The sequence below is a fragment of the Penaeus japonicus genome, unplaced genomic scaffold (genome assembly GCF_977035675.1).
Source record: "Penaeus japonicus unplaced genomic scaffold, GWHDUDI00000001_assembly GWHDUDI00000001, whole genome shotgun sequence".
NCBI lineage: Eukaryota > Metazoa > Arthropoda > Malacostraca > Decapoda > Penaeidae > Penaeus > Penaeus japonicus.
In genome coordinates this window covers 5,949,823-5,977,322 of record NW_028234403.1, presented here as the reverse complement: position 1 = coordinate 5,977,322, position 27,500 = coordinate 5,949,823, and the positions used below count along the sequence as shown (strand labels likewise).

Here is a 27,500-nt window from a genome sequence, read left to right as displayed (position 1 = left end):
GCCAGCGCCTTTCCTCTGCCGTCGCCCTTCTTTGACTCGGAATATGTGTTTTCTGTGATTTAGCCTTCTTTTCTCTCTTGCCGTGTCCAGTCTGGGGGCGATCATAAAACCTGTAATTTCCTCGGTATCATACCCGAGTGTAGTAGGACGACCCGACTTTTTTGTCGTGCCTGAAGGTTGGCGCGAGGTGGCGTGGCGGACACGTCCCGACCCGCAGGCGCACTCCTTTTCTGAAGAAATTAAGCAAGAAGAAGAACCCGTCGCCTTTGCTGTCTTCGCCTCGCTTTCTCTGTTCCGCGTTTTGGAAGATACAGGTTGGTTCCGCGTCTACGTCAGAGATTGAACCCTTTCTTAGCACCTTGCTCCATGTGTCAGCTCGACATGAATTTCTGAAATATCCTGTGGACAGGAGCTGCCTCCCTTGCCCTATCCCTCTCCCGTGCCTCATCCTTTACTCGTCGCAGTCGTCCTGGACCGCGGTGTCACAGGACGCGATCGCAGAGCAGATTTCTTTTTTTTTATGATGGTATTCCGCGTTACAACAGTTCTGGTCCCGTGGGAAAAAAACGGGAGGTGGCTCGAGACAGTGAGCCTGGGCTTGGGCCGAGCCACAGAGGTGACAGGAAGGTACATGATAGTCAGGTGTAAAGATATTGAGACCCCTCCCCTCCCTCCCGCCCCAACCTGCCCTGCTTGCGTTACCTGTATTGTTAAGAGCCGCCACGAGCCAACCTCCGCTCTGATGTTATCTCGCGGAAGGACTTTGTTTACTGACACTTCTAACCCTCCACCCCCTTGCCCCCCCTTGACTACCCCACCTCTGCGCCCTCACGTGGACGAACACGTTCTCTCAATACCAAACTTTATATAAACATTTAAGAATATGTTACATAACAAACACCTGCTTCATGTTGCACCTGTACGGCGTGTCGTGTCTTCATCAGCCTCTGTATCATAAATCATTTTACGCCGTTTACGCAGCTCGTTTCTGTTGTCTGTTAATGGTAGTTTGTTGATTGTGTTGTGCCAGCAGCGCCAACGCGAGCCTAAGAGTAACGATTGAGTTTCCTCTTCGTTATCATGACCCTCTTATCCGTATGATTGATTACATCGTAAATTGACTCTTTTTTTGTGTGTCCAGCTAGACAGAAAGTGGCTTTGTAAAGTCTATTGTGTGTGAATCTGCTTGACTTGCAGGACTGAAAGCAAATCCTTGAGATACGACGATTATCATTTCTAGCGAGCGCTTGTGAGTTTGGAAAAATAACAGTCGTTGGTTATCGTGTGTTTGTGGTATCAGCATATTCGGAGGCGTGATACGCACATAGACGGCTATTATTCGTCTTTTTCTTTTATATATATATTCGCATATTTTATGAGTTAATGGAGAAGGGAGCGAATGACGCATTTTTAATTGTTTTCGTTCGGGTTCCCCCTCTTGCCGTTCGTGTAGAATTATTTTCATTACATGTGGCAACGGACTAAGTGATTTTGGGGGTGTTGTTTATTCGTATATTTATCTGTGTTTTCGAATTTTGGAAATGTTTTTTTCCGGGAACGCATTTTCCAGGGAGATTTTGAGTCCCATTAGTATGATTTCGTATGGCATATTAATGTACAGTGGCTCATACGATGAAATGCATTCTTTTCCCGGGATTTTTTTTGAGCTTACACCTGAAATAACGGGTTATAATTTTGAATTCACCTTATTGGTTTGTGTTTACATTTATGCTGTTTAATTGTTTAGATTCATGATTAGTATAACGGTGCCTTATTCCAGCGATTTTATTACTCTGTTACTGATGTATCTTTTCCTCTCTCTTTCCAGGTAAGGACCTCGAACCCAGGGCAAAGAACGTACAAGGTCGTGAGTATGGGCCAAGTACATGAGATATATTGTTTTTTTTTTTTTTGGTGTTGTTAAGGCAATGATTCGCTCTGCTATCGTGATTATGACTTCTGAAGGCTCTGGGTGTCGGCAGGAGTGGATTCGGGGAGCTGTCGATGGGGAGGGCGCGAGGGAAGCAAGGAGGGTTGGGGGATGGGTGGGTGGGTAGGGGTGGGGTGGGGTAGGGTGGGGTGGGAGGGTAGCGGGAGTTAAGAAGTGGAAAGCTTTTACCCTTATCCACAGACTTGTATCGAGACCCTTTTTACACACTTAGGCCGAGTAGTAGTAGTTGCTAATCAAATCTTCCCTCGCGCTGCTAAATGTCGACACAAAAATTGGTGTGAATGTCAGGTTTCCCATTTTCGGTGATGGAACCAACCGGCTGTTGCACTTCCCCTCGACCTCCGGCGGTGGCGGAGGGGCGACGACTGCCACGCCTTTCGCGCCGCCTCGAAGGCCAGCCTCTCGGGAGCAGCGTCGTCGTCGGTATCGGTGAGAAAATTGCGATTCATTACATCCCCTCGAAGCTCTCTTCAGTGTTGACAAAGGGCGTGTTAATGGAGGAGCATTGTGTGGCGAGCACGTTTCGTGATAAAGTGGGCGGGGCCTGGGACGCCGCGGACCAATCCGTGGGCCGGGGCGCGAGGATCCCCCGCCCCTCACGCCCGCCACGAGATGAGCGAGGGTTATCTCCTCCGTATGCGAACATCACTCTCAAGTTGTGGCGGCGAAGAGAGGCCCTACTGTTTCCCCTCACGGGCGCTACGACCTTCCGCCCTGGATTTATGCGGTCGCAAAGCCACCCGGAGATGTGTTAATAATAAAAAATACGCTCTTACGGAAACGTATCGCCGACCAGTGAGCGCCGTCTTGTATAGTTGTGTGACATGTTGTGAGAAGCCTTGTGAAGTATCGAGAAACGAGCGGAAATTGTAACATCATGTTCTGCACGTACCCTTACTACAAGCCTCCCTTCGTGTACATGCCCCCGCACAAGCCTCTTGGGGTAAGTTGCTCTGCTGCCGTTCAAGTACTAGTGTGTCTCTCTTCGAGGTGGGTGAGAACGTAAGTGATTATGATCATTAGATAAACAGTGTAGGATTTATTTGCAGTGTGCAAATCGCTCCAGAGGTAATGTTCATGGTATTTTGGCGTGCGGTCGCCCCTGTGGCACGCGCCTGTTTTCATGACCACAGGTCTCGCACTCAGGTCAGACGACTTCCGGTCCCATTAGCACTGAAACACCGCAACACATGTCCGAATGCGCGAATTCCGGTCTTCGGGCGTGTCGAGTTCTCGGTTTGCATACCAAAATGTCACTGAACACTTGTCACATTGGCATGACGCGAGCAGTTCCCGCTTGTGATTAAAAGGCCCTGATGCCCACGGCCTCTCTTAATGACAGGAGCCAGCTGTCGAATCGGCCAGTGTGTTGATCAGACATTGGGTCGGGAATGGGAGGGAAGCGGCGGAGTGAGCGCCCACCACCTGTCACTCTTCATATGACAGTTAGTCTTAAGCGTGTCTTGCTCGATAGTGTCCTAATTAGCACACTTAATAGACCTTTCTTCGAGTTGGAGTGCTACTCGTTCCTTTGGAGTCCGTGTTTCTCTGAGCTAGCTCTCTTTTCCGAAAATGATCTGCCTTTGTGCTCGCCTAAATATCGTTAATCTCTTGGATTTCTTGCCTATCCCTCGGGCTCCGTCGTCTCTTTGCGTCTCCTCAAAATTTTCTTTTATTTTCCTTTCTTTCTCTTTGTTAATATCTCGTCTTCCCTTCCCTCCTCCTCTCCATCTCCTCCCCCTCCTCCCCCTCCTCCCCCAACCTCGTCTGCGTATTGCAGATGTTCTGCATGAACCACAGTGCCATACGTTTCGGCCAAGGGTGTTATCGGGAAGCCGTGATTGTTTCCTCTATACATTTGGCATCAGTAAGTGAGAAGGAAGAGCAGCATCGTCTCAAGATATATCCACGGGACGAGAGCAATATGGTGGCGTTTTGACCGGCTGCTTGTGCCGCGCCGCCCGCCGTCGCCGCACTTAACATGGGACAATATACGATGTTTTGTTTTCAATACGGCTGGGCGGTAGATCTGCCGATACCCCTGATCTTTGGTTGGGATGTGCTGGACGTATTTCGTGTAAAGTAAATCGTACGGGGTTGCATTTGTACTAACCCTTGTCATTGTAACTCGGATGTATTGGATTCGTTCGCGATCTCTTTCTGTTGAATATTTAAAGACGATGGTTTTGATTTTATTCAAGGTTAAACAGTTGTTAGACGGGCAGTATGAAGGCGCCTTCGTCAACATACAGTCTGATTACGCCACAAGTCCCCCAAGGCGCAGTAACTAGCGTGTCCGAGTTAACCTGGGGATGCTTGAAGAGCGACGCAGATGAAGGCCGGCGAGCGTGACAGGAAACATCTACCTGACAAGCCTCTCTGGTATCTTGGCTGTCTTCACACGTAACTGACACTGAGCTTGATTTCTCCAGCTCAAGAACTGTCTCGTGGCTCATTAGGAGGTCTACCTTTGGGCCATTGTGCTCTTCCAGAAGACCAAGGCGATGGGTGTATTTTTTCCTGGGGGTTTGTTGAGCTCCCCCCATCTGCTGATGTTAGGTATTTTATCTTTTTAATCGCTGAAGATTTTAAATTGGTCCTTTATGGTGGTTGTGTTGGTACCACCTGGCCGCCTAGAGGGTGCGATAGTCAACAACGGCTTCTCTCTGATGCCGGCGAACCCACCTATGGAAGTAAAGCCGATATCAGTCGAAGTAGATGTAGTAGGTGTTGGTATTGGCAGATTTTATTAAATATGTTGACCGAATGTAGTCTCGGTAGGTGTAGATGTCAGTTTGGACGGTCTTAGCTTCCGGGGGTGATCGTCTGACGAGAGGGGAGAGAGAGGGAGATGAAGATGAAGATGAAGATGAAGATGAAGATGAAGATGAAGGGAAGGGGAGAGAGAGCAAGAGAGAAAGGAAAGGGAGGAGGAGGGGGGATAGGCTGGCGGCAGTTGTGGGTGGCATCGGTTACGGGGTATCGGCCATGATTGTGTCGGCTGTAACCTTATCGGTTAGGGTGACGGACTAAGCGGTTATGTTTCTTGGCAAATGATAAAACGAAGGGTAGGCGGCCGGGTCACTTGATGCACCACATCCTCGGCGGGGAACCGCTCACAGACTAATTGTTTATAATTATCCGACGAGGATCACGTTGCCCCCCCGTCATCACATTACTTAGCGCGGCAGGATGTTGGCTGCTGGGGGACATTGCCTTTGTAACTCATCACCACTCGTCATCGACGCATCAAGCACTAGACTGGTGCTCCAGTTTCACACAACACCACCTAGATTGAGATGCCCCCCCCCCCCTCCCCCCATCGTCTCATTTTTGTTCTTCTCCTTCTAGTCTTTCGGTCTCAAGCCCTTTGTCTACCCTGGGTTCATCTCCACCTCATTATTCTCCTCCTTCCCCATTTCTTATTTCTTTGAGGTTTTGTACGTGTCGGACGAGGGGCTAGTGTGATGGCTTGTAGTGGTAGTAGTGTGCAGCGAATGTGGCACGTGGTGGTGATTGTCGTCGGAGGCAGGGGAGGGCCGCGTCACACTTTTATTGCTCCTCAGGTCGTGACCCCTAAAGGCCGCCCCCTCCTTCCCTCCCTCACTGACGCTAACGTCTCCTTCCTCATTCTCGCCTCCTCCCTGCCACCCAGCCTCACGCCTCATTCTGAGATTCATTATTAGCTTCTCTTTCCACGAAGGATTTTTGTTGATGCCAAGATAATTTTCCTCTTTCATTTTCTTGGTATGTTCTTGTAACGCCACTTTCATCATGCTAAGATTTTCCTTCTTACTCCGCGTCTCGACAGCAAGGCAGGCACGCGGGGCAGCGGGGCCTGAGGTCTTCCCTTAGCTTTGTGTGTGACTGATCTTTGGACTTTGGACTTTGCACTTTGTTGTGGGTATAACTAGGAGAGGCCTTCTTTAACAGGCAGTTTGTTTCGAATGTTGGAGTAGGATCGCTCGGATCTGAAGGAGTGAAGGCGTTCACAAAAGGGGAAAGGAAGTGTGAATGAGAAGGAGATGAAGGGTATCAGAGGAAGGGAGAGAGGGAAGGGGGAATGAGGGGAGCGGGGGATTTCGCTGATGGATTCCAGATGAGACCACTAGGGGATGGATGGCGGTGTTTGACGGCGAGACTCCCACTCATTCCAGCGCAACGCCCACGCCTCTTGCGAGTACCGCTAATGACCTGTAATGGTATCACTCAGCCTTAGTTCGTAGAAAAATGGATTTTTTTAAACCATAACTTTTTAGAACTATACTGGTGCAAACACTAAATATTACGCCACAATAAACCTTACAGTTTGAGGTTGAATGAGCATCTGTAGCTTTCTTGACCCTTTAATCGTGCTTTGATGCCGGGGCAGCTCTTTGTTCCTCCTCACACTCCTTATTGACTCTCTTGTGTCATGGATACATTTAAAAGGGCGAGGGTATCCCGACCCGGCGACGACTGTGCTTTATGTGTGTTTTTAACTTTCATGACGTCGACGACAGTCTTTTTGTAGAGAGCATGCAGACTAGTTTTGAAAGTTATCATGAAGAAATCGGTAGTCAGCCTGTTCGAGGCAGAACTATTACAAGTAGCCTCTACTATTTATTTATGATTGCTATTTGAAATTCTATTTCATAATGCCAATACGGGACGTTGTAGCGGGGTGAGCGTGTACATTTTATTTCACAGTAGAATGGAAGATACTTTCACTGATTCTCGTCTAACTTAAATCCAGTCTCGCGATTTCGGATCAATTTCAAGTCGTCTAGTTTGAGTATATTATTTTCGCGAATTGCTGCATTAGGATTTTGAATGGGAAGATTCCCTCGCGCTCGTTCGGATGGTGCATTAGAAGGATACGTTGCCGATGGTGACATCTGCCACGGTAAAATATATGCTTTTCTGTGGGCCTCGGGGTGTCGGCAAAGGCGAAGGAGAGATGGCTTGATAATTGTGCGCGGGCCGGAGTAAAAGGGTGGCGGGCAGGGTGCCATTAGCCGGGGACGTTAGCGGGGTGTCGCAGGGCATGTCGAAGACGCTGCTCACAGTCTCACCAGTTGGCGGCGGCAGGCGGGAGGCGGCACGGGAGGGGAAACCATCCCTCCCTCCCTTCCCATCCCTCCTCCCCCTTCCCTCCCCTCCCCACATATCGGGACTATCGACTCGGTAATGGATGACTCGTGTTCCCCACCCAGGAGTCCAACACCTCGCTCATCCTTCCTGGGCTCCTTATCCTTGCGGACTTCCTTTTGCTTTCCTCATCCTCGTCGCCATCTAGAGGTCGTTCTTGAGATCCCGGTTCCCCCTTCGTGAGAGGTTCTCCCTCAGTTCCCCATCCCCGAAGACACTCCCTACGCTCGTACTTCTCTTCAACTATTCATGCTTTCTTCTATGTCTTTTTAATCTATCATCGACCTCACTCTCGTAGTTTTATTCTCGTCTGTTTCTTCATCTCCGTCTTTGTCTTCGAGGACCATCTAATTTCCTTTAGTCTTTCCCTCTGCTCCTCATTGTCGCATCCATTCTCATCGATACATGCACTTTTCTCTTCTATTCCCTACGTGCTTTTTAGGGTGTCATTTTCATTCATACTCCATTATTGGCCGTCGTATCTTTCTCTTCCCCCAATATATCTTTTGACTCGTTCTTAAGCGTCTCGTTCTTTCTTTATTTTTACCCTCGAGAGAATTTTACTACAGTAGTCGCCTCTTTAAAGTTCCCTTCTCGGGTTGTTGGACACACGTAGATTAGGCTCGACTCTTCGTGTCATAGTTTTCCTGACTTGCTTCTTGTTATTAAGCGACCCTGTCCGATGCCACTGCCCTTATCGTAGTCGTCACTGGGATGCCGATGATTCCGCGGCGTTATCGTAACAGCTGATTGTTATTCTCACGCCAGAAACGTGAACTCTTCCCCCTCGCCATTGTTTCGCCTCCGCATCTCAGACCGCGAAGGATAACACAAACTATAGGCTCGGATGTGCAATCACGGTCATTGTTGATAAAGGCGAAGGATTTTTTTTCCATATTGTGTGGCGGGTGGAAAGTGTGTCGTCGGCAAGATCTGACCGCCGATTAGCTAAGACAACGAGAGTGCTGCAAGAGGCAAAAACAGTAGCCGACTACAATTTTATAGAACACAATGGTCATGCTTGGGTCACAGGCATGTGCATGTCACAAGGAATTTACAAGCTTTTTTATTTTAAACATTGCAAAGACGTACACTTCTCTGGTTCCATTTTAGAATCTAGTTCGTTTTGTAGTGACCCCGGCAGTGTTCCGCGCCCCCCCCCACACCTCCCTCAGCCCCTCTCATGACAGCTACAAATCCGGTCCATAACGCCGGATATGTCCGCCCCGATTTTACGGATCGGGCGCCTCAAGTTGCTGAGTATTGGACAAGGAGATTTTGCATATATCATCACTACCCCCCGGAACCCGATTTACATATGGCGAGCTGTCGAGGGATAAAGTAGGCGTGGATAAGGGGAACCCGAGGATGAGGGGAGTGGGGCCAGGGGCGAGGGGAAGGGGGGAAGCCATGAGGAGGAGAGGAAGCCGAAGAGGCAGAGGAGTTTGAGCCGTAAAGATAGGTAAGCGGCAAGGGCAAATGTGCGTCTCCGTGGGTCGAATGAAGCTAGAGATTGGATTCGTCATGATTAAAAGGATTGATGGGTTCAAATAGGCTTGCAGTGCATATATTATTCCGGACTAGTTTATCATCATATCGAATCGGTAAATATTGTTGTGGAGGGACGGTAGTGTTGGACATTAAAGGGACGCCCCCGGAGTAAGAGGTGCAAACAGTAGAGTAGGTAAATGCTAGGCGTGGAAAAGAAGGAGAAGTTACGAGAAGACGAGGAGAGGAGTCGGGGTCTGGGCGAGAGTCTGTTCTCGACTGTGTTTTCCTGTTTCATTTTACCCGAGGCAGGCAGCCCCCTGGTCACTCGGGTCGATGGCAATGAATAAAAGAACGACTTGGAAATATGGCACAGATCCCCGATATTTGGGATGCTGGGCCGGGATGGGGACGCTCGGAGCTCCTCCTCGCTCCACCCCCCCATACACCCCCCTGCTCACCGCATCCTATCTTACTTTGGCTATTTTTCCCTTCCTTCGTCACAGTGCTGCATCGGCTTACTGGCTCGCCCTTGGCTTCCACGCCCCAGTGAATCCACTACTCGCTGGTGCCGGTCTCGAGGCCCTCGTAGCTTCCATTTTTTTTAAAGTCATCAGCCCTCGAAAAAAGAGTAGAGGAAATCATGTGATGACATTAGAACTGCAGACGTATTTATGGCGTGGGTGATTAACCGTAGCCGAGTTCGTGACACGAGACGAGCATAAGCATTGTTTGTTACAGAAGAATATCCCAGGAGTTTTGGAACAAAAGATCTAAGAATAAGTAAACAAGCAAGGCAATATTCCCAGTGTCCGACGTCGCATCTCGGTTGCCTCTTCGAAGTCATGCCAATTGCGATGCATCAGTTGGATCTACAAAAATAATGACCATGTGTGAATGGGCTCACACATCCCCTCCGGGAACGGCACATGAAGTAGCCGCCCAGTCAAGCAGGGAACATCTTTAAGCCGGATGTCGTAATTTTCGTTACTTGGAAGTGCTAGATAATGTAAAATGTTTGCCCTTTTGTGTGGGTGTGTTGTATGTTCACATGCTTTTCAGTGTATTAATCGTAGCGCCAAACCCCCTTTCTGTTAAAGCCCCATTGCGTTTAGCCACCGTAAAACCTGCTCGGGCGTCACCATGTGATGTGTATCAGGATCCATTCATGAAAAGGTGAAATAAGGCGGCAGAGGCCTTATCGTATTGACTAGCCGTTGTTGTTCTTTCGATGGGAATACGGACATAGTCGATATTCATTCTAAGGTTTCGAATGTTGAAGGTAGTTGGGGTGGTACATATGGGTCCTCCTTGAAGGATGATATCTTGGACATCATCGATAAAATTTGACACATTTTTGGAAACGGTTAGGGGAGGGGGCGTGCATGATTGCGGCGATAGGGAGGGGGCTACGTGTTTGGCAAGGTGCAGGTGTTGCCGTGCTTGGTGTAGCACGGTAGTGGGGTGCACCAACCCCGCACCGCCGCCACACAAAGAACGATATGGAAATTACTGGGAGGGCGGCGCCCTTTGAAGCGTTGTGGCGCGCTCCCTTGGCACCCGCGCTGTTAGCTGAGTTAGCGCTGCGCCCCCGGCCCATCGCTCGCCCGCGCGCGCGTCCTGCCACCATTTACCCTCTCGCTGCCACCAGTGCCTACATCCAGACTAACTGCCAACGCTGCTGAAACTCCGCTGTCCTGATACCCCACCCACCAGCCAGCGTTCGAACCCCTCGATGTGGATAAAACCTTGGAAGGTTTAACAGTTTTGTAAAACAGTTATCTCTCTTGCCCCCCCCCCCTCTCTCTCTCTCTCTTTCTCTCTCTCTCTCTCTCTCTCTCTCTCTCTCTCTCTCTCTCTCTCTCTCTCTCTCTCTCTCTCTCCTCTCTCTCTCTCTCCTCTCCTCTCCTCTCCTCCCTCTCTCCCTCTCTCCCTCTCTCCCTCTCCCCCTCCCCCTCTCTCCCTCCCCTCCCTCCCTCCCTCCTCCCTCTCTCCCTCTCCCTCCCTCTCTCCCCCCTCTCTCCCTCCCTCCCTATCTCTCCCTCTCTCCCTCTCTCCCTCCCCACTTTCCCCCCTCTCCCCTCTCTCTCTCTTCTCTCTCTTATCTCTCTTATCTCTCTTTATATAGTTATCTGTTTGTATATATTATGTGTGTATATATATATATATATATATATATATATATATATATATATATATATATATATATACATATATATATATATATATATATATATATATATATATATATATATATATATATATATGTATATATATACACACACATACGTACGTACATATATTTTTTTTTATACATCTATACAAATATGATATAGATATACAGACGCGTACATATGTTTATATAGGTACACATATTCACGTAAACATACACACATATCCACATCCACGCCTTTCTCCTCAATTGTGCCTTCCCCTCCCCCTCCCCTCTCCCCCCTCCCCCCTCCCCCCTCGCGGCAGTGGCGGCGGTGGCGGCGTGCTCCTCCTCCCGCAGCCCTCCTTCGTGGCCGAGGCAGGTCCCTCCCGGCTGGGGGGCGAAGGAGGTCTCTGATGATTTTATGATGACCCCAGCCTGGACATGGTGGACGTGGACGCCCTCATATTGCGCTTTTTATCCCCGGCGTCCGGCGGCGGGAGAAACTAGGTTGTTACGGGGGCGCCCTTGGAGCGAGGGGCTTCTCGGAAGGAGCATTAATGCCGCCCTCACACTTTTGCCATTCCAGGGGCTCCTTAGAGTGACATGCGGTTTTGTTTGCGTAAATATGCTCCTCGCACCCTTATCGCGCTACATCAACCTGTAGGTGGAATCAACCAAGCGAACCAATTGAAATCAGGCCCTGCGGTTCAGATCAACTCGCCGTCAAGAAGAACAGATGATGAACATGACAGAATGGATGTAGTTTACTTCTTATAGTTAGTTAATCGTGAGTAATACCCGCAGGTGTGTCCAGGTGCCGAGTTAAGGTATTCATGGCGATCCGTAAATTATGTGTGAAGGTGTTCTTCCTCTGCTCCAGCGGCCAATAACGAATTCCCGTTGACATTTCGATTTCATCTCGTAGCTTTTCGAAATTCTCATCGATAAAGGTTAAGAAGCGTCGGATATCATTGTCTATATTCGAGCATTCGGTCAAATATTGAAGACATATTTGACAGACTTTGTGGCTTGAGCATCCTACCTGTTTTGATTGGGGGTTTTGTCGAATGGGCTTTCCGGCGTGGAAATTGTGGGAGGGAGGGCGAGAGTTTCCAAAGGTAGAGGGGGAGGAGGAGGGAGAGAGGGAGGCAGAGACGACGGCGAACAAAATCATAGCTAACGGAGTTGTCGGAAAAAGAAGTGTACTTCAATCTGAGTCCATCAATCATGCACGAGCACTCTCATGGAAGACGAAATGTCATATTCCCTCTCGCGGGCCACCCCGCCCACAACAAAGGCGTGACGATCTGATGGGAGTTTTATCTCCGTGTGACAGGACTTTCCGGCAGCCCTTTTTCGAACCATTTAGGTAATTTGCTTGAATTAGTGCAAGCGGGGAGAAGGAGGCAGGTTTCATGGCGTACCTGCCGAGAGAGTTGCTTCAGCCCTGAAATGTTACGACATATGTCCTTCTGAGCCTCATGCCAGGCGGACCTGTATGATGTAAATGTCAAGACAGAAGAAGCCATTAAGAGTGTATGGGTGCTTGGTCAAGCTAGTTGACGACTTACATTAAACTCTTTGTCTGATATGAAAGGTTACTAGATCGCATGTAGTCACAAGTCGAAATACATGACGGTGGCACGATAGCATGGTAGTCACAAGTCGAAATACATGACGGTGACACGATAGCATGGTACTCTCATGCCGTGAGGGTACACCAGCCCTGGCAATGGGTCTGGATAGGGTGTCAGATGATACAACAGTGCGGACGGAGTAAGGGTGAGGTAGGACACGGCGTGATGGGTGCGAGGGTGCAGCACACATCAGATATTCGCGGGTTATTACCCTGGAAGAAGAGCACGTCGGCGGGAATACGGCTGCTCCATCTCTTTATGAAACCCGACTCTCGTAAAGTTCCCGGGTTTCTTTTGCAATTTGAAATACATTTTTGTTAAGGAGGAGGTTGCGGTGTGTTGGGAAGCGTAGCGCTGCAGTGAGCCCCGGGGCGAAGGACACTCCCCCGTTGCTACCGATTCTCCTCTCGCCCTTTATTATTTGATGATAATTTCTCGAAGCATTTTCGGTTGACTGTTGACGCGAGGATGCCAGACCATTCTACAGCCGGGAGAGTAGTGAGAAGTATACCTGTGGACAAGATGCTGACATAAAATTTCTCCTTCCCGACAGTGTTGACGGAGACTAATTCGTGTATTTACCGCCGCGCCGATGTTTACACCCGCCCATTTATCGCTCGTATTAAGTAATTTTCTTGAGTGCACTCTTCATATTCAGCAACGCGAAATTATCTTCTCAACTTAATGAAAAGCCATAGAGTGCCAACGACGAGGATAAGGAACAGGTTGACGTTGTTTTCTGTAGCGAAGATGAGCCTAACCGACAGACAGGGTTACGCCTCTTTGGTTCCCATCTTGATGTCCGGCGTGGCACTTCCTAGCTTTATGAGTGTCCATTTATTATTTACTCCGAGTTTATAGCTTCAATAAGTCTCATATTAAACTCCCCACACTTGGGTTTCGGACACTTTCGTTTTGTTTCGTCGACGAAGGCTCGGTGTTTCGGCCTCCGGGTGCGCCATCAAGACTTTTTCCTCCCTTTATCAATTACAGGACAGCATTGTTGTGGAGGGACGCTCACACTGTGTAAGGTCACGCAGCTCAGCTCCTTCCAGTGGGTTCCTTGGGGGCGGGACAATGTCGAATGGATCAAGAGATCCATTCGACATCAAGAGATTTTTAATTGCCGCACTTTTTTTTTTCTTTTCCCCTTTCTTTTAACTTACTTTTTTCCCCTCAAGATTCTGGTTTAGTAACCCTCGTCAGCGACACCACCTCCTCCGCCTCCTCCTCCGCCTCCTCCTCCTCCTCCTCCTCCTGCTCCATTATCTTTCCTCTCTCCCTGCGCTTCTCTGTCATCCTTACAGGCGCTCTGACAGTACCCAAGAGCTCTCATATCTTGGAAGTTCTTCGTGTCGCGCTACATGTTAAGCTCTTGCTCCTAGCAGAAGCTTTTCACGAAAGTGGGCGACTATCCTGAGAGAGAGAGAGAGAGAGAGAGAGAGAGAGAGAGAGAGAGAGAGAGAGAGAGAGAGAGAGAGAGAGAGAGAGAGAGAGAGAGAGAGAGAGAGAGAGAGAGAGAGAGAGAAGTGAGTGATCGTGATGGTCTGTGAGCGAGTTAAGTGAGGGGAGACGAGCCTTTGGGGGAAGGGAAGGGCTTGGTTTAGGGGGAATAGAAGGTTCTCCGCCATTATTTACCAGACAGAGCCATTCCTTCCCTCGCCCCAAGTTACCTCCCGCACCAACACTCGGATCAGCACTTGGCGTCTCAGATGATGTGAACATCCCCCCCCCCCTCTTTCCAAGGAAGAGCATTATATTTTTACCGTATCTCTCCCCGAGCTCCCTTTTGCCAGCTAGTGGGTCGCCGGTGCGAGTCGCGAAGTGCCAACGGAAAGATTTTTGAATATTGCGTAATGGTTGAGTTATTGTTGGGCTGCGTATGTAGATATTGGTCATAACTTGTTCTCGTGTAGTGGTGGTGAGCGGCGCTGGAGAGGAGGAGCAGGCAGGCAGGCAGGCAGGGAACACGGTAATGTTGAAGGGGCAGGGAAGAGAGGGGAGGGCGCTGGGGAGAGGGGAGCCAGGGGAGGAGGGGAGGGGGGCAATAGGCTACCCATTATTGGATGAGGCGTTGGCGGCCGCCCGGGCTACATTATTGGGTTTGCTGGCCCACCGACACGATAAGTGATATTACCCGATATTACCTTCCTGGCATGAGGGAGACCCCCACCACTGTTCGGGTTATACTTGAGCTTCACCATATTATCTGGCTAGTGCGCTGACTGACGGGAGCTGGTTTCGTCTTCACACACAATGGTTTTGAAGTGCGGTCGCGGGCTTAGAGCGGCGAATGGATAGAAATGCATATCGATGCGAGTAACTCTTGGTGAAGTGGAAGCTAACCCAAGCAAGCTGTAAGATCATCTTCAAGTTGCATACATCTTCACATAAGTGAGGATGCATGCATGTGGATGTCACGGCAGGTACACATGCACACATACTCACATGTGTACGCGCGTACACATACACTCACATTTACATACTCACACACTCATACTCATAATCACACTCATATACTTACATACACTCACACTCACACTAATACACTCACATTCATACACTCACATTCATACACACACTCACACTCACACTCATACACTCACACTCACGGTTATACATACACTCTCACTCTCACACTCACACTCACTCACACTCATACTCACACTCACACTCACACTCACACTCACACACACACACACACACACACACACACACACACACACACACACACACACACACACACACACACACACACACACCACACACACCACACACACACACACACACACACACACACACACACACACACACACACACACACACACACACACACACACACACACACACACACACACACACACACACACACACACACACACACAGAAATACACTCACTTTAAACCTATCATTCATATTAGAAAATTATAATTATATGTAGAAAGTCTATGGTCTGAAATACTAATTTTCCCCCATTTCCTTTCCAGTATGGCTCGGATGACTTCAACCAGGATTCTCCGCGGTACACATCACCAAAGCCAGGAGGGCTCTATGGGGAATCATACTTTATGGGCAAGTACTCTGCATTATTTGTGTGCTATATTTGATTTCATGTAATGTATATAGAGAGGTATTAGGGATATTTTCAAAATAGAAAGAAAGAAAAGATAGCAAGTGATTAATCTTTGATCATTTCAAATGTGCACTGGTGCATGTCTTACATGAATTATACCATTACATGAAAATATTGAAGACGTGTTAATCTGAAGTTGTGTGTTCATATTTTAGAGAGTGGGGGAAGTGACGTGTGGGGGGCAACAGGCGGCGGTGGCACTGGAGCAGCCGCAGCCGCAGCCGCAGGAGCTGTGGCAAGTTACCCATACCCAGCACCGTCCATGATGGGTCCTACCTCGCACCTCACCCAGCCACACTACATGCCATCACACCTACAAGAACCTATGGTAAGTTGCTATTGATTCACCTAAGAGATGGAGCTTTCAGATTCAAGTGAATTTGTGAGCAGTTCTAAATTATGAGATAAACAGACTTGTGTTCAAGTAAACCTTCAAATAAAAATGGCTTGCAGTTGAATTTAGTAATTTTGATAATATTAGGATATTATGTGATTAATAATTTTTTCTCAGGGTTATGATCACATGGCATCTGGATTGCCACCCATGTCTTCATTCCGTGGTCCTGGTGCGAGTAGCACAACTGGTGGTGGCTCTGTGGCAACCTCCTCCCCCCTTTACACACACTCCCCTGTGCCTAACCACACCCAGGCCACAGCAACAGGCAACTCAGCAGATTCAATTGGCAAAGCGATGTCCTCAGTGAGTACCTGTGTGATCATTGTTTGAGGTTTATACAGCTGTTGCACTTTTTATTTGCTGAAGCACAACTGCACACATTCACAACACATTGGCTTGTAAATAAATGGTCGGGAATGACGTGTATACTTCTTAATGCATATAAGTGTAATTTACCAAGCATTATATTTACAATAAAAGATCAGAAATTAAGTCCTATATCTGCACTCCTTTCCTACCCTTTCCTGATAGGATTTTGAGGGGAAAAATTGAGGTTGTATATGAAAGAAGCCAAGTGTATCATATTTTGAGTCTTAAATTTTATCTTGTCTTACGTACACAGACTATCTCTATATTTTGGTTGAGGACTAGTTTGTAGCTTCAGATTACTGCTTATAGTCTAACATCACACTAATACTATTTTCACATGGTAGTGATGTTGACAATGGAATAAATGAATTTTGAGTTGTTACATGTTACAAGCTTTTTTGGTACTATGGTCAGTTTTAGGGAAGTTATAAAAATCAATGAGAGCTTTATCCTCATGATGGAATATTATGTCCGTTAGATTTACCCTGGAGAGCAGACGCCGAGCAGCTACAGCAGTAATCCTGGCACCCCAGTATCAGCAACCTCCCCGCCCCCTCTCACCTCTGGGGCACCTAGTGGGGCCCAACAACAGTGGCCACAGCCCCATACACCCACCTCACCTCACTATGAACGTTCCCTTCCCATGGTAAGCCTCCATTCCCAGAATTGTGTTTTGCCACCATTACATTAACATGGCAATGTTTGGTCTTGTGCATCGGATAATTAGGAGCAGTACTGTTTTGAAGACACTGATGTGCCACATTCTCAGTGTTTTTTATTAATAGCATATTTTGCAACAGGAGCACCAAGCTTGCCAGCATCCCACCCTTGATTAGACCTTACTTGCATGACTGTAGTCTCTCTAGCTCTAGAGTTTATGACCTGTTGTCTGGGTTACGAGTAATACAAGAGAAAGGAGCCATTGTCGATCTTTTGTCCTTTATCTGTATTACCTCAGATGTGAATGTCATGCATTAAGTCATGGAAAGTAGTAGTAGGTGAATTGTTATTTATTTGTTCATTTATTTTATTTATTTACTATTATATCTCTTAGATGTTCTTGGGGACTGGTAACAGGGTTAATCAGTATGAGGAAGATTGACTTGTCCACTTTCCTGGCTCCTTGTTTTGAAAATTAGGTGTCACCTTAACTGTTCATGAGGAGGAAAGGCATTGTTTCTCAAAACTAGTTTTATTAAGTTTTGGAATGGGAAAAAGTAGTACATTAGAATAAAAAGTCTAGTAGTTTATTCAGTATCTTCATTTTTTTTCACTTCTTACGACAACACTGCATGTTGTCTTGTTTACTGACATAGCATGAAGAATTTGACTAGTCTGTAAAAATCTGCACCACATACTATATGCATGTTTCTAGTTCACCTTTTTCACTTAAGTTTGCATGGTTATTTTACATTTTTTTTCTTCTTTTCTTCTTTGTTGCACTGTAGCCACGTATGCCAGAGGAGAACTTAGAATCAGCAATCGACTACCTTCGAGATCACGGTATTGAGGTAAATGATGCACTCTCACTTCTGCTTTGATTTGTGTGAGTTTGTGTGATAAGCAGGAATGGCTTGCAAATTATGCCATCTTGTGTTAATCTGATGTTTGTAATCTGCAAGGCAAATTTGATTTAATGTTTACTCTTTGTCCTTGTGTAATATAATGTTATTGTGCTTTCTCTTACTGATCCACTCACAAGCATCCACTCTCTTAGATATGTGCATATTGATGTACAATGATGCATTTATCTCTTACAATGTGTATGCTCATAGCTGACTAAAAGCCAAGAAATATCCATGTATTTTATATATATATATATATAGCAACAAAATTTCTGTAAGTATGTATGTTCACGCACAAGCACACACACACACACACACACACTCACACTCACACTCACACTCACACACACACTTTCATGCTCACACAGACATTCAAGCATTCACACATTCACTCACACACACACACACACACACACACACACACACACACACACACACACACACACACACACACACACACACACACACACACACACACACACACACACACACACACACACACACACACACACACACACACACACACACACACATACACATACACATACACATATTTTTTTTGTCTTCTTTCATGCAGATTAGAGTAGAAAATGTTATACAAAATATTAGTTCACTCCTGCTTATCATACAATACATTATACTGCAACTGTCAAGGCTATTGCTTTGGATATATCAGTAATTCTGATGATTTTTCCTGAAGCACTAAATAGGGATGTTGATTGGGTTGCATTTAGGAAGGTCAGATTCAAAATGATAACCAATAAGATTTTTTTTCCATCTGACTTCTTCCCAAATTCACTTTTTTTGTTTCCATCTTCACTCTCTCCTTCTCTTTTTGCCTAATTACTCCTTCTGTGATTCAGATATCTTATATGTCAATCTTTCTGCCAACCCAGGGATCAAGGATAGATGAACGACTGGAGGATGCTGTCAACGTCCTACAGCGCCATGCAGAAACCTCAGGAGGTGTACCAGGTGCTGGTCCACACCTAGGACCCCCAACACACGGGGGTTCACTTCCTCCCTACCCATCAGCCTTGGATTCACACTTGGGGGGCCCACCTAACTCTACCTTCACATCCTTGGGATCACACTCGCAAGATCTGAAGGCCCTAGGTGTACCAGGTATGTGTTCTTTGGAATTGGTCTTCTGTTTCTACTTTTTTTAGTTGATTGATCTACATTTTTCTGTTAATTAAGAGAAAGATTGTAAAAAAGATGTGTCTTGTAAAAAGTATTGTCTTATTCAAATTCAGTGTATATTATATAGGGTATGATTCTAAATTTCAGGCTTAGGAGATGTAAAGGAGAAAGTGGAGATAAAATCAGAGGACCTCACTAGCTCCCACTTACCCACCACAACAGTAGCAGGTTCTATGCCTGCAGGAGCCAAGGGTGGCAAACGCTCTCGCAGGTACTGACACTTTTGTTCGTACATGTTGAGTTGGACACAAACTAAGTCAGATAGTACTGAAATATCATTTGTGGTTAATCTCTTCCTTTCTTCCTTTCTTTTCTTGCTCTCCAGCTCTTCTTCTCCCCCTCCTTGACACCCTCAGATGGTATTTTGTGACTGTAGAACTAAGTTTGTACACATCCAATGTCACATGCTTTTTCGTAGTTGCTCTGCTCTTTACCATTACATGATGTCGAGCAGTGCTGGGCCTTTGCAAAGACAGATGTTTAACATGCCCCTTCATTGTAGTAATAGCAAAAGATGCATCTTTCGAAATTGCATGTAAAGAAAATATGCATAACTTTCATGCAATGTTTGATATAATTAAATTCTAAGAGAGAGAAAAAATGTTTTGTTACACTGAAACATTTCCCTTTTTAGTTTATCCCAGTCCAGCTTGCCTCACCCTCTGAAACCACTTGGCCCACCCCTGCTTGGACTTCCGACTTCGGCTCTGCAGTGAGTCGAGTGTATTGGTTTAGCATGAGAGACTATTTTAAAGAAAATAATAATAAGATATAGAATCAGAAAAAGAAATATGCCAAAGAATTACTTGTATGTGGTTGGTGTTGGGGACCACGTTCTCAAAGACGATAATGAATTTTATGTTGAAATTCATTATCAAATAGACTTACTAACACTTTGAGGGAACACATATTCTTTGGAGATAACTTAGAATGTTGTAGCATAGTAGCTATAGTTAGCATCTGAAATACTGAAATGGTTTTAATCGCTATAACCATTGACATTCAGAATATTCAAGAAGTGGTCAAAGTTGATAACATGATATTATAAAGAAATTTATTTTTTGTTTCAAGAATGTTGTCCAAACTAATATTATTAATGGTCAATAGTTCTGGTTCCAGCACGGAGGATGAGGAATGTACAGATCCAGAGACTAAAGCACTGAGGGAGAAGGAACGACGTCAAGCTAATAATGCCAGGGAAAGGTGGGTAATTTTTTTTTCTTTTTTTTTTTTTTATGCTAAAGCTATAAGTGTTGAAAATGTTCTCATCAAATGTGTTGCTTTATGTGGCACTACCTCTGATCCACTTCATATTAAGATACTGATTATATGTGGCAGAGGTCATAGTAGCTTCTAGGTACTTGTAGCCTACAGATCAGAAAAAAAAATATATATATGCAAATAATTATATTCCAATTGTTTCTTTTATAGTTAATTTTTCTTCATTATTAAGTTAGTTTATAGAATGTTCTTTTATAGCATTGTAGATATTTTTTAGATAAGGATTTTTTTCTGTAATTTAAGAGTGGTTTGCATGGTTGTTGACTTCAGAAGAGATTGAATGAATGAAAGCTTATTAGTAATGCTTAAGTCGTTTCATTTGATTGTTAATTTTTGAATATAATTTATCATAGAAAATTGATAAAATTTCTGTCAAAAGACTTCAATAGTTTTCATAAAATGACAGTGATGCACATTACATTTTACAAATAATGCCTTTATTTCTTTTTATTTACATTTTATTGATCCAGTGATAGCAGTGTAAGTGTTAGTAGTTCTTTTAATTTGATTTCTTGGCTTCTGCTTATTTTGCATAATTTCCCCTTCATATTGGGTGTTTACGTCCTATTTTTTCTTACATACAGATGACTGCGTGTATCTTTATTAATATAAATATTTCGCTTACAGATTTATGTCCTTGTACTTTAGTTAAGGAGGCATTCTACTACGTAGATGTTATCTAGAGTAGGCTTGGAAACCGTAAATGTGCTCATTAATTGTTACTACCAAATAACCCAGATATGAAGGGGCTGCTCTTTCACTTCATGCCAGTTGTATTCTCAACTCTTTACGCGCTTCACCATTTCATCAGTGCAGCAACGGCACTTTTCACATATGAAATCCCTCTGGTAATCAATGATGATGACATTTACGGTTTTGCCTTTCAGAATACGAGTTCGTGATATAAATGAAGCATTTAAGGAATTAGGTCGTATGTGTATGATCCATTGTAAGAATGATAAGGCGCAGACCAAGCTAAACATTTTGCACATGGCGGTGGAGGTGATCACCACCCTGGAGCAGCAGGTTAGAGGTAAGCCTCACAAGCTGATCCCACCTCTGGGGCTAACACTGCCTTCACCCTCCCTCACCCCTCCTGACCCCACCACCATAACTGCCTTACTATTTTACTCTTCGTCAAGGAAAAGCAGTTGCAGTTAGTCAGGATCTAGTCTCACTGGTGCTGAGAGGGCAGGTGGGGATGAGGGCAGGGTAGGGAAGAGGTCAACCCAGCTTGGGATCCCTATCCACCCACTAACTAATAAGCACTAACACGCCATCACCCGTTGTTTCATCCCCCAGGATCAGAATCCGTGACATAAACGACGCTCTCAAGGAACTGGGGAGGATGTGCATGACACATCTGAAAACTGACAAGCCCCAAACTAAGCTTGGTATTCTCAACATGGCCGTAGATGTTATAATGTCGCTCGAACAGCAAGTCAGAGGTACAAGTTGATTACTAATGGACTGAGTGGTCTTTGGTGTCTCATTTTAAGCCTTCGTTTGATTACATAGTTATCAGCACTGCTGTGTGAGGGATCTTTTGATCTTTTTTCTGTAATTATATATTTTAGTTTTTCTTTTATATGTTTGCCTTGGGAAACTTCAAGGAAGTATCTTTCTTTTTCTTTCTTTGGATGAGGAGTTCACTCTTCCCTATACAAAGTTCTTGATAGCTGATAACTGGTTAAGCTTAGCTCTTTAATGGTTTATTTATAGTTTTAATAAATTTACCAGTTTACTAGGGAATGATGGGTGGTGGTAAAAAGACCTGTTTGAATCTCAAGGCAAAGACTTAAATCTTGCACAATCCAACAGACAAACTGGCAAAGGATAAAGAAAACATGCTTGTCTGTGTGTGTGTGCACACATTATACATTTAAAAACACATGAAGATATGGAAAATCATACATACACATCATCTTCAAAGAATTTAAAACTCACAAGTGCATGCACTTGCACATGCACATTTTGTGTACTTCCACATACACACTTCACTTCTGTATGTTCACAGAAGCACAAGACGTAAAAACCATCCACAATACCAAGTTTGAGATATACCACAATTACTGCCTACCATTACCCTTGCTAAATGAATGGGAAATATCATGTGTTTCTTTCCTTAAAGCCAATCACTTGAAGTAAGATTTGTCTTTCCAACTTCTTTGTTTGAATTTTGATTTATTTTTTTATATTTCAAGCATTTTCATTTGCTTCCAAAGCTCTGTTTACTTGATTGATTTCTGCATCAGTTTCTTTCTTCTGTTTTATTTGTAATTTGGTGTTCTTATGGGGTGATTTCTTATGTAAGCCTGTGATGCATGTTTGGATTTTTGGTTTTTGGTACAAATACTCTAGATGTTAAGGATGATTTTAAAATGTGCCTTCTAAAGATGTTCAATTTTAATTTGCTTTTAGATTTTTGTTTCAAACTGTTGATTATATTTGTATGGGTAGGCATATGCACACATTTTTTAACACACACATATGCACTCATTCATACACATGCACATACATACATACACACACAATCACACACACACACAATCACACACACACACATATATATATATATATATATATATATATATATATATATAATATATATATATATATATATATATATATATATATATATATATATATATATATATGCATATATATATATATATATATATATATATATATATATATAATATATATACATATATATATATATATACATACATACATACACACACAATCACACACACATATATATACATACACACACAATCACACACACATATATACACACACACACAATAACTGACACATATACAGACACAATCACACACATACATACAGACACAATCACACACATACATACAGACACAATCACACACATACATACAGATACAATCACACACATACACACACACATACATACACACACACACACACACACACACATACACACACACACACACACACACACACACACACACACACACACACACACACACACACACACACACACACACACACACACACACACACACACACACACATAAAAATGCTGAATCTTCAGTTCAAAATTAGTTTATTTGATCACTCTCATCCTTCTTTGATATTTATTAGCAGTCAGGTTGCACAGATTTTTTTCTAAATAGGTTTTTGAATAGAGCTTATTAAAAGTAGTAAGTGGAAGACTATGTCTGTGTGTATGTATATATTTGTGTGTGTGTGTGTGTGTGTGTGTATATATAAATATATATATATATATATATATATATATATATATATATATATATATATATATAATATATATATATACATATACATATATACATATACATATACATATACATATACATATACATATACATATACAAATACACACACATACACATACACATACACATACACATACACATACACATACACATACACATACACATACATGTACACACACACACACACACACACACACACACTCACACTCACACTCACACTCACACTCACACTCACACTCACACTCACACACACATAGATTTTCTATGAATGCATGACAGTATAGCTTGTCAGCCAACTGTTTACTAATTTTGGACTTTCTTTATGATTTACAGAACGTAATTTGAACCCTAAGGCAGCTTGTCTGAAGCGGCGTGAAGAAGAGAAGTCCGATGGCTCTAAGTTACCACCACCTCATCTCCCACACCCTTCCAGCATGGCTCCTCCCTTCCCAAACCTGCCCGTGAGTACAGAGGATAATATGTCTGTTTCTCGTTGTTTTATGTAAATTCCTGAACACAATGGAATTAGTTGAATGTGAATATGCACTCTTTGATGCTTTATGTTAATTCAATAATTATTCATGATACTAAATTGCTTTTCTTATTCCAGGGTGATCATCTAAGCCATGGAGGTGCTGGACCTCACTAGTGACCTGACCACCACTGGCAGCAGCCGTAGTCCTTTCCACCTAAGGCTACATCAGGGGTTGTGGAGCCCCCCCAGCAAGGGGCCGGTGTGTACAGCTGAGCCACTCCCGAGGCCTATGCGAGAGAGGCAGTGTGTGGCGTATCCATGTGGCAGGGGATCGTGACATAGGGCAATTATATGTGTTTAGTGTATATTTTTTAAGCAGCCAAGAGAATGGCAAGGGATGGGACAGTTTGGAACAGTTGTTAGGACACCAGGGCCCCTCTAACCCCCCCTGCCCAGTGCAGCTCAGTGTGTGGTCTTCTGCGTGCGATCTTCCACGACATATCTCGCAGCCAATCATATCACAAGGCAGCCTAAGCTTGGTCATGATGTGACAATGGTCGTAGCTTCACTTTATCTTGAAATGTGCAAAATGAAGTTCTGCCAGTCTTGGTATGAATCTGAGCTCCCAAAGAATATATGCAAGGTTGAGCACTGACTCAAAATTGTTGTTGAGAATTGGAAAGTGAATATAGAGCGACAAGATGCCTTGAAATGTGGAGTGAAGCTGAATAGTGCAGTGTGAAGGACTGAGTTGGCTGATACTACTGGCCATGTACTCTGGGCTGGAGGTGAAGACCGAGCAATGAACCGACTTCACTAGGTTTAGCATTGTATACATAATTACTATACATTGTGTACAGAATGACTCATTATTTTATTAAACAAACATTTTTAGCTAGGTGATCTATTCTGAGAAAAGAGTAATGTAAAGAATGCACAATGCTTTTATGAACAGATGGTTTACATCGAGGATATTGATTAAGAAGCTAAAGTTATATGGTAGCTTCACTGTGTTGAGCAACTCCTCTTTTAAGTGCATAATTTTAGTGTAGTTGTTAGTGCTTCCCATTTTCCTGTGTTCATCTGCTGACTTTATCAATAATTTTGATTTTGTACTCATTATTTAGAACTGGATCCCTGTGTCCACCTTTAAGTCATGAGTGGAAGGAGGCCATTCAGTCCATAGTGCCTCAATATTGGTCATTCTGTCATGGGGAAGTCAGTGGCAATTAGTGATGTTGACTTGTTATTCAGCTAAGGAAACAGCAGCTTGAAAGACGTTTTGTGTAGCTTTGTTGTTAGGCTTATCAACTGGTAATTGGAGAAAATTTATGTAAGACTGTGTTAAAACTAAATTGCAGCTGAATGTCATTCATAAATTTTTTGTATGACTTGGCATTGTTCAGATGTTACTTTGATCGCAAAATGGTGCGGATTTCTTGTAAGATTGTCATTCTAAAACATTCCAATTGAAGTGTTATGTAACTTTTGTTGGTAATTACAAACCTGGTCAGTGACCAAATCCCACTCAACTCTGGACTGCACTTTGACATTTTTGACATGTGTAAATAACAGGTGCATGGTGGTGTTTTGCACATATGTTATTGTATTATATATATCCAGTTCTATTGGATAATTTATAAATTTTTTGAACACAACCATGACCCTGATTTCAATACACAGGTTGCTGTAGCCCTACTGCATCTGACTATCAAATTCATTCAAGGCACAGCTATATGGAGGGATCTCGAGCCTCCAACGTGATTGACATTTGCTTTAGATTTTTCAAATTTTGATTTTTTATATGAATCAGTTTAAAATTCTAAAATTATTATCTTAAAAGTGTTTAATACTTTATAGTGTGTTCTCAACTTTGTAGATATTATGATGTTTTGTTGAGATGATATTCAGTGACAGGAGCAGCCAGCATTAGATTCATGGACTTTTCCTTGTGCATTTTTCAAGATTCATAATTAAATATTTTATCTGTCAGAAATATTCCATCCATCCTGGTACGCCTGAGACTCGCAGGGCCATCCTGCTGTTCCTCGTGTTAACGCTCACTCGGTAACTTCTGCCGGCTCACAACCCTACATCCATGCTAACTTTATTTCCTCCCAGCTGATAAAGAGGAAGGGGAATGTTGAGTCCGGGCACCAGTCTGGCGTGCCTCAGAGCTTCCAGCTGCTGTGGCACATGACTCAGCCGGATGACGTGATGTGTACAAATATTGTAAGACGAGTGCAGTGGGCGCTGTGTCAGCCTATCCATGAGGGTACTCAACATGGACTTCATCTGTAGAATAATAAATGTGCCATTTTGCATTATATGATGTTTTATTTCATGAACTAGACTGTAAAAGATTAGTACTGTGGCAAACATTCATGGCAAACACAGCTTTAAAAGTATGGCCTGCTTGTTAAAAGTATTTATATAGTAAAATGATACTTTATGAAGAGTAATTGTCAAGCAGTTCCCTCATCAAAAAATATTATTTCACATACAGTATTTTTATATCATGTTATATTTGTCCTGTTATCTGTTAAGTATCCAAATATAAGAGAATGGTTGATGAGATTGGATGAAAACTTTCTAGAAGTGGGTGTATGAGATTCATTAATTCACATGGAATGAGCAGACAGAGCAGTAATGAATGAAAAGCGGGAATGCCTTATGTCAGATTGGATTATTGTAGTGTTGCTTTAATGAAAACAGATCTGTGAGCCAAATGTGGTAAATGGACATGGGAAAGAGAAATTGAAATTGAATGAAACATTTACTGACCCTTGCCTATGGTGCTGCAGTGTCATGATGATTATTAACCTTTCCGGGACAGGCCATATCCAAAGATATTCAGCCTCGGCTGGGCATCTTAAGGTGTTGAGTGTGTTTTCTATTATTTTCTATACCTATAGTATAATATATGAGTCTATATATAGTATATCAGCAAAGTGATAGTAATTAGCATTTGGTATGATGTCTTATTTACACAACTGAAGGAATAAACAGCCTTTATTTTCAATAAAAGGAAAAATGCACTATGAAAGTGATCCAACCTCTCAAAAAATGCCTGTTGCAGAGGGAAAAGTAACGCTATAATGAGTTCTATCATTTCTTTTTTAGCCAGGTAATATAAGCATATTAGATTTTACATGATTCGAAATAGTCAAAATAATATTGTATAGATGACAAGTAATCTTAAAGGTATGTATGCTAATGTATGATTTTGATGGCAAATGAAGATTATGAACTTTCGAAAAGAACAGTAAAATGTTGAAGAAAAACACCCTACGAACAATCACGTAATAATTTTTAGATGGAGCAGATAAACAAATGTACAAGGAGGGGGATAAAATATGCCTAACAGAAGTAGGAGCAATGGTGAAAATCTTTTAAAACTTCCATGTATAATTTTTTTTCCTATAACGGTTTCTATAC

The 27,500-nt window shown here is 43.8% G+C and overlaps 1 protein-coding gene across 50 annotated transcripts in view; it reads left to right on the top strand.

Moving 5' to 3' along the window:
* da (transcription factor daughterless) overlaps positions 1-26,389 on the top strand; it is a 449,030-nt gene extending 422,641 nt beyond the window's left edge. For 7 of the 50 annotated variants that reach the window (XM_086531546.1, XM_086531399.1, XM_086530699.1 and 4 more), the window contains 12 exons: positions 15,349-15,433; positions 15,650-15,822; positions 16,006-16,194; positions 16,739-16,906; positions 17,709-17,771; positions 18,722-18,950; positions 19,116-19,239; positions 19,663-19,740; positions 20,136-20,231; positions 21,612-21,757; positions 23,921-24,048; positions 24,198-26,389. In XM_086531546.1, coding sequence (XP_086387672.1) covers positions 15,349-15,433; positions 15,650-15,822; positions 16,006-16,194; positions 16,739-16,906; positions 17,709-17,771; positions 18,722-18,950; positions 19,116-19,239; positions 19,663-19,740; positions 20,136-20,231; positions 21,612-21,757; positions 23,921-24,048; positions 24,198-24,236 — 1,518 coding nt within the window. In that variant the 3' untranslated portion in view covers positions 24,237-26,389. Of the gene's footprint in view, positions 1-2,599; positions 2,895-15,348; positions 15,434-15,649; positions 15,823-16,005; positions 16,195-16,738; positions 16,907-17,708; positions 17,772-18,721; positions 18,951-19,115; positions 19,240-19,662; positions 19,741-20,135; positions 20,232-21,196; positions 21,343-21,611; positions 21,758-23,920; positions 24,049-24,197 lie in introns of those variants that run through there. The other 43 variants (XM_086531951.1, XM_086531093.1, XM_086532436.1 and 40 more) reach the window with 22 other exon arrangements.
* The last annotated feature ends 1,111 nt before the right edge of the window (positions 26,390-27,500 follow it).